The sequence below is a fragment of the Hypomesus transpacificus genome, chromosome 21 (genome assembly GCF_021917145.1).
Source record: "Hypomesus transpacificus isolate Combined female chromosome 21, fHypTra1, whole genome shotgun sequence".
In the NCBI taxonomy this organism is placed as follows: Eukaryota; Metazoa; Chordata; class Actinopteri; order Osmeriformes; family Osmeridae; genus Hypomesus; species Hypomesus transpacificus.
The window spans coordinates 1,373,173-1,385,176 of record NC_061080.1 but is presented as its reverse complement, the minus strand read 5'-3'; the positions used below and the strand labels follow the sequence as shown (position 1 = coordinate 1,385,176).

Below are 12,004 nucleotides of genomic sequence, written 5' to 3'. Positions count from 1 at the left end.
TGTCTAGACTTGGAAATATGTCTGGCATACTAAGTTGTTCCACTTTGGTCCAAGAACTTGAAATGGACAAGAATGAACTTCAGAAACGGTAGCAGGAGGAAGGGAAACATTTTAAAAACTGAAATGTACTATCGAAAAAAAAAAAAAAAAAAAAACTGCGGTGTATGATTGTTTTTTTAATGTTTTTTTTTTGGTTCCCTCTTCTTTGAACGATATCAAAGTGAATATCACTGTTACTCCAAATGTTTAGCCTTGGTTGTGTCCAGAGGCGCTAGACATGCAATGTTACCCGTCTCTGGCGCCCCCGCCAGTCGGTCGGCGTCGGGGTGGAGATGGGGAGGGTCCACTGAGTGCCTCTCTGCTGTGGTCTCCTTGGCGACGGCCGGGTCGGTTGGTGGGCTTTTGCTAGCTCTCCTCTGCAGCACTTCCTCCAGGGCTGGCACCAAGTCCCCCCACTGGACCCCCCCCCTCCTCAGCCCGGGCAGGAAACGGCTCCTCCAAGACTGGCCAATCAACACGGAGCTGCCGGGCCACCTGCCAGCACTCGACCGTCGTCGTCGTCGTCACGCCCTCTCCCGTCTCCCCCCTCCTTTCACACAAAGATCACTTTAGCTGGAAGTTGAGACAGTCCTATTTCTGGAATTTGCCAGTGTTGTTTTGATTATTTTTTTTATTATTATTTTTTTTGTTGTTGTTGTTGTTGACCTATTTGATGTTGTAGATTTGGTTTGTTGTGTGTCTACATGCAGTGGTCTTCAAACCAGCTGCTGACCTAGCCCTTCACTGTTCATATGCAGAAAACACTTTGGTCAGAGGTGCCTCTGCAATGTCATCCTGTGTATTGAATGCAAAACAAGGATCAATACTGCAGACTGTCGTTGATTGTCTAATCGTTGTGACTGATCATGCTTTGGTGTTTTTTCGGGGACAGTATTCTGTAGTACTTCCAGGTAGTATCTCCAGGCACGTCTCAGACGGGGTGAGTGTGTCCCGGCCCTCGCTGCTCCGCCTGCCCGTTGACTGTCCCCCCCCCCCCCCTCCCCCACGCCACCCTTTGCCTAGCTGCTACGCTACCCCCCCTTCCCCCCCCCCCAAAACGGACCAGTCAGACAGGTCCCACGACTCTGTTTCTATGCAAAAACTAGAGGCTGGGGCCCATTACAACGTGCCAATCCTGGTTTAGGACTGGCCACTCCTCCCAGAGCTAGACCCCCCCTTCCCCCCCCAGCCCTCCGGTTGGCTCCCTCTCAGCACCTCAAAATGGCCGCCTCTCCTGTAACGCTGGGCTAAACCACAAACACTGTCATGGTATTCCTGACCCTCCCTTCTGGTGGGGTAGTACAGGAGGAAGGCAGGCCTCTGTCACTCTTTACTGTGCTGAAGAAGACATCTCCTTGTCAAGCTTGATCTCAGGGTAGGAGAGACAACTAAGGCTTAACACACAGCTCGCTTGGTCCTGTCCTTACATTGCGGGAGCTGTGCCAGTCTTACACTAACAGGCCCGCGGTGCATTAGTCTGCACAGACCTTAAGGCCAAGCGAGGAAGGGTTAGTAATGGACTTCCTTCCTATTAGGTGGCCTGCTTGTGATGTCACATCCTAGAGACCCACTCTGCATACGAGAGATGCCAACCTGACCCCATGTGCCAATACAAGCAGTAACTCCAAGTCAAGACTATCTTGAGAAAGAACTCTTCGATCTGGATTGTCGCGAACCTTCCGGAGGAAGCGACGGGGACAGGAGGGATCAAAACGGGCAGCGACACCTCATCTCGGAACAACTGAGATCATTTGTTTTGTTTCGTTTGGCTTTTCGTGGGGGAATGCCCCGTTATGGAGTATATCTCTACTCAGTTGGTGGTTCCAGTATGCTACGGTGCACAGTTTAATGGGTAATCCCGGGTACATATTTTTTTAAACCAAAAATTAAAATCGCATTTTAAAACATCATTTTTATGACGTTTGACAAAAAATCGTAATCTAAACTGAGGAAAAAAGACAAAAAAAAATATATATATGTAAAAAAAACTACAAAAAAACTAACAAAGAAAAGCTCTGCACTTCTAGCTGAAACGTCTCCAGTTAACAGCCTCTGCTTCCATCCATCCAGGGAGCGGACTGCAGGCTGGGGTGCCTTTTAAGTGGATGCTGTATTTATCCTATTTGTTTGTGTTCCGCTCAAAGCGGTCTCACAGAACTGTACATTTCCACAGACCAGGATAGCTTGAGCCTCACTGTATCACCCGGCAGGAAGGGGGGGGGGGTGGGGGGGGGCACATCTCAAGAGGTACAAAGTCTTAAGATAATTTAAAAAGTAAATGAATAAATGGAGAGAGGGGGAGAAAAAAAACGAACGGGAAAAGGCTACCTTTTCGGGGACATGCAGTCCTGCAGCACACTAGCAAAAATCACTATTGCCTGTTTCTGTAACTGCCTTGATCCAAGCTCAGACAGACCCATCAGCCCTGGTCCTCCAGGCCCCCTGGTCCTCCAGGCATCCTACTCCACAGTGAGGGGGGGTTCCCCCCCCCCATGCTGCACCAGCACTGAGAGGTAACTCAGCCTCTCAGCAGCTCCACTATTGAGTACAGTATACTAGACTATGATGTGTGGTAGCACACCTAAGACACCTTGATCTCAATCTTAAGTTTTTCCTTTGCAAAAGTCTGGGTTTAATTCAACTGAAGATGAGCAATATGTATTTCCCCCCCACCTCCCCCCCAAGCTAAGTGAAAGTACGAAGGGAAGATACAGGGTGGGGTTTAAGTGATACTTGATGGATCAAGAGAAATGTCTAAGTGGATATGCACGTTCTGATTTGATGAAACATATTACAGTACCATTAAGTGCTAGTACTGTATTGGTATTTGTCCTTGGACTAAGTAGAACTACTCAACCTGAAATCACCAGTTTGAATGCATACTTTACCCAGTAGAAAAAAAGATCATAAACATATCAAAACTAAAAATATTAAAACACAAATACTTGAATTAAGGAGCGCCAATAACGTAATGTGAAGTCTTTAGTATTTTTTTTGTACACTTCCGAGGTTTTCGAAAACATCAGTACAAAAAATTGCATTAAGTTTTAAACAGATTAACAATATTGGAAAGATAAATGCAAAAATCATTGATGTGTGCTTGAAAGTCAGGTGTGTATGAATGTTTGTGCGAAAACAAATGTGTGCGTGTGTTAGGCACATGTCTGCTGTTTTGTTCCATTCAGTATGTTGTATTTCTTTTTTAAATTCTTTTATTCCGATTTTTTTTTTCTTTGTTGCTTGTTGAAAACTATATTCTGATAGACATCGTTATCTTCTAACATTGCACTGAGTGTCATCAACCCCTCACTCAGCTAATTGTAGATAAACAAGACTAAGTACTGAGGGGAGATGGTGACAATTCACGTGTTAATGTTTACTCAAGGACTTAATGGAAAAAAATGTTTTTTTTTGTTGTTCTTTTAACTGTAAAATGTTTATCTACCTTATAGTGGCTTTTATTGTTGAATAACCACAACGAGGGTTATCATTGAGTATTGCACCCTTTTGTTCTGATTATAAACACAAAAAAAATGGAGAAAAAAAAATGTAAGAACTGTGGCCATAGATAGCTGTAGAAGGAGTAGTAATCCCTGTTAACTTCATGGAGAATTGGAAAGGGATGATGTGGGGAGGTGAGTTTGTTACAAGACTCCCCTTCAGAGGTGCCTATCTTCTCTGTTCTTATTTTGCAAAAGCCACCTGTCGTTTACAAGCATTTCATTTGTCTGGAGTTCAAGGAAAACGGAGTTTCTAACAGGAATGTTGAAAACAACGGACAAATTCCATCTTCCATCAAATGAATATGAAAACTTGCAAAATGAAGATTTATGCTACTTTCAGAACTCTGGGATTGATCAGTGTTGAGTCGTATTTCAATTTTGATTTATCTGTTGATGTCAAAAGATTATATAACTCTGTATGTATTGATTTGATTTTGTTGTCTGTAAACAACGCAATTTGCTCACTATCTTGCACACTCATGAAAGACGCGGAGCTTGTCTCAGGAAGGCCAGGGTTCCAGAATACCAACTTCGTCATTTTGATTAGAATCTTTTTGGGTGAGAATTAAATAATAAAAAGCATAACTCCAAGCACTGAAGGATATGGGCGAAACTGAATATGAATAACTTTTTTTTTTTTTCAAAAAGTCCGTAGCAGTTACATATTTACCAAATAAAGGACTGAAATCAACTTCTTTTTCCAAAAAGAGAAGAAAATAAATAGTGCTTTACGTGTAAAATTGCTTTACATTTAAATAAAATTGATCAATGGGGGTTGCTTGTCAAAAGACAGTGATGGGACACATGTTTATTTTCTTTGAGGTTCCATCCTGTAATGTTCAGGAACATCGTGCATATTACTCTCCCTCTCGTCTTTAAGATGTTTAAACATCTGTTCCTGAGGCAGGTATTCAATGAGTTTCTTATGTGACATTGATGGTTTAGGCGACAGACTGAAGTGGAGGGAAGCTGGTTTGAAAAGGATCATGATCTATGCACAAGTAGGAGGGAGGGGGGGGGAGCCTGACGTTCTCCAGGGCCTCCACGAGCCGTACTCTGGTGTTCAGGGTTTGACCTGTGTTCCGTTTGTTTTTTTTGTTTTTTGTCGAGCTCGCATTCGCAACGTTCCTTTTCTCCCCCCTCTCCCTCCTCATCAATTATCATTATCATCATCTGACTTTATGGCAAAACTTTGCATTGCATTCGCCATGCTGTGTAATCCTTAACCAATGAGCGCTTATCCTTCTGCTAAAGCACTGTGGGTTCTACTGAAAACAAGCCCATGACTTCTAAGGCTGTCCGTTTTTTAAAGGGGAGGAGGGGGGGGTGGAGGGGGAGGGGGGGGGAGGGGACGGGGGTACTTTGCCTTCTGCCTTTTCATTTTAAAAATTTTAAGGAAAATGTCTGTAACTGAGATACAAAGTTGTGGCTTTTAAATGTTGTTCTTTTCTTCCTCCTCATAGAATGTGATTGTTAATGACATACACCGGAAAAAAAATGTTTCCATTAATTATGGAGCTTCTTTCGGACTATATTAATAAATTGCAATTTTTTCTTGGCTGTTAAGAAGTGTCTTACTACTGTGAATTATTTTGAAAATATAGCTTTATTTGTATCCAAGAAAAATTGTCTTACAATTGAATGTGGAATTTAATAGACAAAGTTCATATAAAAAGCAGTTAAATTATTATTGCACTCTGAAGCAAAGCCAAAAACACATCCTCACTTGAACCTACATTTAACATGGTATGTACAGTTTCTCTCTTCACGTAAAATAATATTAACGCCACGGCAGTGCACATTTGAAAGCAGATAGAAGCTTATGATAGCACACTGTCCACATCTCTTAATGACATTAAGGTGCTCCAGTTCCCAGTAGCACAGAGGTGAGAAGTTGTAATCCAGATTCCATTGTGTGTGTGTGAGTGAGAGAGAGAGGTGTTGACGAGAAGGGCTGACCTCACTTCTGACGACTCGCTCGCTCTGGGTAGAACCCCCCCCAGCCCCTGGGATCACTCGTAGTGGTTCTCCATCTTCACACCACCGTTGCTGTACAGCGAAGCATCCGTTTCCTCCAGGTGGTAAGGGCCCATTTTACTGTTGGGTGGCCGCACCCCAACCATTTCCTCATAGATGTCAATCTGGGGCTGAGCTTTGACGCGCTGGCGAGCCTTCCCCTGAGAAGTGGAAGGAAACGTGGAGATTAAATCAGTACCATCAACAGGTGAACAAGAACAGCAAGTGAGACCTTTTTGTTTCCTATATGAAACTAGACAGGCGTGCAAAGTTCAACGTTCTGAAATGTGTTATTGGCAATGAAAGCTTCACGTCAAGACCTTACCAAGCAGCCGTCACATTGTCTCCTCTACATATGAATTTTAAAACGCCATATGCATATACGTGCATGACGCAGCAGGCAAATGTGTTTATATATTTAGAATCATATAAAAAGTCCCACTCACTCGATAGACCATCAACAAGACCAACAGGACGATGAGGAGTAACAGGCCAACGGCTGCAAAGGTGGTGTACAGCAGGGTGGTGTAGCTTGAACACTGGCAGTTACCATCTGGGAAGACAAAGAAGACACAAGGTTGTGAGTGCAGTCTGATTAACAGGGTCGCTTGGACACCCAGTAAATACAGCAAGCCATCTCTTCAATTCGGACCTGTTTATACAGTGACCAATTCAGTAGCAATTCCCATTGGAAAATCTGTTACTGTAGAAGTCAGATTGCATTTTTTAAGTGGTCTTCAGTCATTAGGTTACTGTGAAGGTGCTTTAAACAGAAGTGCCTAAAAACACCTTTAAAACATTTCCTATTTCTGATGAATATAAGATGTGTTCCAAATACTACTGTGCTGTATATTTTAGACGTAACCTTGCTCCAGTACACCTGACTCAAACTAAGGGGTCGTCAGGGAGTCAGATGGCTAAGCGGTTAGGGAATCGGGCTAGTAATCTGAAGGTTGCCAGATCGATTCCCAGCCGTGGCAAATGACGTTGTGTCCTTGGGCAAGGCACTTCACCCTACTTGCCTCGGGGGGAATGTCCCTGTACTTACTGTAAGTCGCTCTGGATAAGAGCGTCTGCTAAATGACTAAATGTTATCAAGCCTAGCAGAAGACTGATCACCATTCATTTGAATCAGGTGTGTTGAAGCAGGGAAACATCTAAAACATGCAGGACTGAGGCTCTCGAGGACCAGGGTTGGCCACCCCTGATCTAGAACATACCAGACAGTATAGGCTCTGAGGGCCAGGATTGAAGAGCACTGACCTAGAAAACCCCAACCTTGCTGTCAAACTATAGTGGTGGCAATTGTTCCACCACACCTTTCATTTAGTCTGAAAAATGTCTTAACAATGGCTCAACAGGTGGTCTGGTGAACACATTCTTTCTGAATTCTAACATACCCCAAGCACTTGTGGACAAACACATATTAGGAAAGAGAAAAGAAAGGTTAACGTGGGGGGAAAAAACCATGTTCAGAAATGGAAGCAGCAGTTGATTCAACCCATGAAACGACCGGAAAGCCACATGCCCTTGTCTTATTGGGCCCACAACCAAGTCCTATGTCCCCCAAGCCGTACGACATGACCCACCTTGCACCGACACAAAGTAGGCCTGCATCCCTAGCGTGGTGCTGTGGTGGGGCTTGTCTGGAAGCAGCAGCTCGCAGCTGTACAGAGCGCTGTCTTCGGGCTTCAGGTGGAGCAGGGTGAGGTTGTAGGCCAGCCCGCTGGGCACCGTGCCCAGGTGGAGCCTCTCCGCGGGGAACGGCGAGGAGGAAGTGCGGACGTCCAGGGGCCGCTTGGAGTGGAACAGCACCTCCGCCTCGTTTTGGCCCTGCCGTCGCCTCTTCAGACTCACCCCCTCCATGGGCCCCGTCCCTCCACCCGGGGTGAGGCAGGGGAGCGTGGCCGAGCCCCCCGCGCACGCCTTTATTAGCCCCACGTCCGGAGGGCCTGCGACATCTCCGGCAGGAAGGAACAGACAGGGATGCTTACTCCTGCTCTTGCTGCAGTTGGGGAGGGGGGGGGGGGGGGGGGGGGGGGGGGGGGGGCTGTCCGTGGGGCCACGGAGGGGGGGGGGGGGGGGGGGGAAGGGGAAGGCTATTCTTGCGAGGAAGCAACTGCAGGACGCATGATAAAGAGGCCACAGCGGTCTGAATGACATCTAAACCTCGCAACAACAACTAAAAACACACCGTCCAAGTGAAGCTCCAACACAAGACTCGCACAGAGGAAGTTATACTGACGTGTGAAGAAGTCTCTTGTTGCAGTGAAAGTACGGGTTTGCTACTGAGAAAAAACGACTTATGAAAAATAAAAAACACAGGAGATGCTTACCGAGATGCTTGTCCGAAACGTGGAGGAAGTACTCCGTCTCGCTGGTGGCGTTCCTGTACAAGATGCCTTCGAGTGTGAACACGCAGTAGTAGATGTCCGAGTCTTGGCCCCGGAGCTGGGCGAAGGAGACAATCACCTGCCCACTTTCAGGTGTTCCCTCCACATCGATGCGCTGCTCATTATTGGGGAAGTAGGGCTTGTTGTCGTTTGACAGATACATCACTTTGCCGGGCTGGAGCCACTTGCGGTAGAGGCCGAGGCCAACGACTTTCTCGCCGTTGTTCTTGTGCACGCATGGAAGGACGGCAGAATCACCCTTGTTCTTGTTCAGGACCTGGACTTCACCACACACTAGGAGAGGAAAGACAAAATGCTCAGTATCTGACTATGAAGTTATCTTAGGAACTTTCGTGCTGGCACACGGTGGGAGGGGTCATCAGCCTCCAGGGTTAGTTGGGGCAAATCCTAATGGAAACCTGAGTCATTCTGTCATTCCCTTTTAGTGTTGGTAGTAACAGTTGCAAGTAGTAAAAAAAATAAAAAATGATATCACTGACACAGTAACCCAATTCAACACTTTTCATCAAAGACTTTTGCGCCCTCAACTAATGGGTTTAACACTTTGATCCACAACATGGTCTAAAGTGACCCGACGGAGTTTACATTTTCTATATCTTCGCAATAAATGTATTTAATCATTCAGTATTCGAGGTATTCCTCAATTAACTTGTTTTTAATCATCACATCCTTATTTTCTTTATTAACATTTTTGTATTACTACCCCTTTAATGCACAACAAAAACAGGATACTTAATTAATATCTAGAACATTAAATAATTAAATTAATTGATTTCAAAAGATATGGCATACATTAAATATCATAGGAAATGAATGCGGGTCGTTTTAGACCCATGTTGTGCATTAGAAGGGGTTTGCATCTTGTGTATCAAAGGGTTAATAAAATGTAGTTATGCGATAAAATGTGCATTCATTCCAATTTCCAAACCATAATCAGGTGTTCGGTACTTACCCAGCACAGCAAACATATTGAGGATCAGCGTGCCAGCCATCGCCCACATCGTCTCTACTACACTTTCACTAACGCATCAAAGAATAAGGTATTCAGTGGCATCAGGGAGCTGGGCTTGAATGACTTTTGATGACGGGATGGGGGTGGAGGAAGAGGTTGGGGATGTGGGGTAACTTAATAGGGGCTGGCTTTCAGACAAGCACCACTGACAAGCGTCAGCCGAACAGGAAGTGGGTGCGCAATGTGGCTCTGGCTGGCGCGGACTGCTAAAGAGTTCCAATATGTCACATTCACTGATAGTTATGGTGCTTCTCACTGTCTGGTCATAGCTGAGCTCAAGGGCATAGGTTTGGTTTTAACATTGGTGGGGGCAGTTTTACCAAATCCTTAACAAATCATTTTGCAAGTGTGCAGGTACTAGCTAGCATACCTTCGACCGCAACTACGGCATTGTCTCCATTCATTCAAGACATATGGATGTCTTGACAATTCAATAGTTGTGCTCCAGAGCTAGCAATGGCTCGTTAACTTTAGAAACACATTAAAGCTACATTTTCAACAATAATATACAGTGTAATATAATTCAATTTTATCGTTTATTATTCACTCACTGTTAAAGTATACCTTGCGGGAGTTAATAGGTGACCAGGCGTCCGGATTTCGTCCGGACAGTCCGGTTTTCCAGCCCTTTGTCCGGACCGCTGTCGTGTGTCCTCCTTTTCGCCCTTTTGACCCTTCCTGCCCACCGTTGCATTTTACCATTTGAGTTGGCTTCATTGCCAAAAAGAAAGACATCCTTCAAGCCTACGTGAAGTTCAGAACTCCACTTTGCCATTAAGAGCAGAACAGATCAATATTATGCCTTCTGTAAGCTCTGTCGCATTAATATAGACGTGGGTAGTAGGGGGAAAGGGGCTTTAGACAGAACGGCACAAGGATAATACTAGTTCTGTCGGGTTAACATCATTTTTTGCTCCGAACACAACAACAGCGGATGATAAAACCGCTGCTGAGCCGACTAAATTATTTCATGCTGTGAAACATTACAACTCTTACAGGAGTCTAGACTGCAGTTTAGACTGTTGACTCATTACTAAAATGACTAATGTTATTTTTATTATTATTATTATTTATTTATTACTACTTTTTGGGATTGTCCTCCTTTTTGGAGCCAAGGTTCTCCTTTTCAGGGTCATGTTTCTGGTCACCTTACAGGAGTAGCCTGCCAAAAAGCCAATCATTAAATCTCTTCTCAGTCTCGCTTCGACGCTTACCTGACCACCGACAATTGACAGACACACAGTGATCAGCCCTCTCCTGCCAATCAGGAGTAACGCTGACCTAAAGTTAACCAATTGTGGAGCAGAACATGTTAAAAGAATGAACAAAAATATGTTTAGACTCGCAATTACTGGTGGGACAATTACAGTTTCCTGACATTGGTGGGGACATGTCCGTACCGTCCTACCCTAAATTGACACCTATGGCTGAGCTTGCAGTCTAGACTTTTAATGCCACTTGATTTATTTATTTTCTAGGGAGTCCTTGCTGCGAAGATTTTCACGTTATGTACAAATATGTGTAGTGAGAAATAATAACAGCAAAAACAAACTAACTGCTTTTGGAATACATGAATTTTCCTTTCATTCTATTCGAAAAAACAAGACCGCTTGGACGCTCACAAATTGCCCTTTCGAATTAAAGGGCATTTCATCAACTCAAGACTTGTGATCCCACGCACCACCCTGAGCGGGAAATCCGCCTGAAATCAGAAGCTCCTCTCCCACGTGACACCGGGGCTTAATTACCACATGGACATCGTGACAGATGTTACTTCACTGACCAATGGGACAGGCATGACACCTCCGCATGCATGTGCTCTGCAAGCATGTGACGCTTGCCATGTCTTACATGAATGGCAGCAGGCTGCATATTGAACTACATCTTAAACGTAAGGTGCAATAATTGACCCCCCCCCCATGCACTGGCTTCAACTACATCTTAAACGTAAGGTGCAATAATTGACCCCCCCCCCATGCACTGGCTTCAACAATGACACATCCCGCAATATGGTTAACTATGCAAACCCTTTATTCATATAGTATAGGCATTCAAACATAGTACTTTGATCATACACATTAGTACTTAGACAGTACACCGATGACAACCCAAGTCACCCACTACAACGTCCAATCAGCTTAAAGATGTAATATCGATTTCGTACCAAGTCTACAATGTCTGGACAACAGAGGCTGATTAAGTTGTTTAATGTGTCGAGTGCAGTTTAGAACTAGTAGTACAAAGATGGCTAACATTTTGAAGTACAATCTTTTCATTCTTTTGTTTGGCATGTCTTGAGATCTTTCTAGGCGGGTGTCAATGCATATCAATACATAACAGCAAATATATAAATAACTCCATAAAATGCTCTCATTTCCATGGTGTGAATTCCCATGAATGTATCTAATCACAACTTGACCCATCGGTCAATAGTTCCTTTGCGATTTCTACTTGGTTGAATCCAATAATAATCTATCAAATGTCAATCTGGGTTGTGTGTACTGGTCAACTGGACTAGTCAGACGTGGCTATAACTGCCCTCATGACAGGCTACTTACCCAATGAGAGGGAACATTTGTTTCCAGAGAATTTGCCCTCCCGAGTGCTTCAACGACAGACAGGAACATAAGGGCAAGCATGGCACTCCACAACAATACATGTGACACGTTTTCCAAAAAACAAAAAATAAAAAGTGTACATTCACATTCTTCAACTTTGGATCATAAAACCAAAGACATCGTTTAATGGGTATCAGATAACTCCAGTGTCCCACAACAATCAAGTCCAGTGGTTCTAGGAGACAGCCACTCTAGAATACAACAGAGGGTACTTACAGGATTAACTGACCTGTCCTGCCAGGTGGCTTGCTTTCTAGGCTGAAAGGCAGATAGAGATGTACTCTAGGTGACAAAGACATAGCAGTAGAAGGGCAACATTAGACTCGTCCCACCAGGTTCTGATAGCATCACGCAAGAACCATTCTTTTTTTTTCGACAATTCATGTCCCCTGGGTGCGTCTG

General features: G+C 44.4%; 1 protein-coding gene across 2 annotated transcripts; it reads right to left on the bottom strand.

The window, feature by feature from the left end:
• Positions 1-4,488: 4,488 nt before the first annotated feature.
• On the bottom strand, positions 4,489-9,740 carry cd7al (cd7 antigen-like). 2 transcript variants are annotated; one of them, XM_047043578.1, is made up of 5 exons: positions 9,536-9,740; positions 7,895-8,245; positions 7,148-7,519; positions 6,005-6,111; positions 4,489-5,719 (listed from the first exon to the last, which is right to left on the bottom strand). In XM_047043578.1, the coding sequence occupies exons 1-5, from the start codon at positions 9,717-9,719 to the stop codon at positions 5,555-5,557; spliced, it is 1,179 nt and encodes a 392-aa protein (XP_046899534.1). In that variant the 5' UTR covers positions 9,720-9,740; the 3' UTR covers positions 4,489-5,554. The 2 variants fall into 2 exon arrangements, with proteins under 2 accessions (XP_046899534.1, XP_046899535.1); XM_047043579.1 differs by lacking the exon at positions 9,536-9,740 and adding an exon at positions 8,925-9,454.
• Positions 9,741-12,004: the final 2,264 nt, after the last annotated feature.

Bases quoted from the DNA above. Each gene is read 5' to 3' on its own strand.
- cd7al (XM_047043578.1), bottom strand. From the start codon at position 9,719: ATGTCTTTCTTTTTGGCAATGAAGCCAACTCAAATGGTAAAATGCAAC. The intron at 8,246-9,535 runs GTGAGTGAATAA...TTCCTCTCCTAG, and splicing joins CCGCAAGGTATACTTTAACA to TGTGTGGTGAAGTCCAGGTC. The intron at 7,520-7,894 runs GTAAGCATCTCC...TTCCTGCCGGAG, and splicing joins CGTTTCGGACAAGCATCTCG to ATGTCGCAGGCCCTCCGGAC.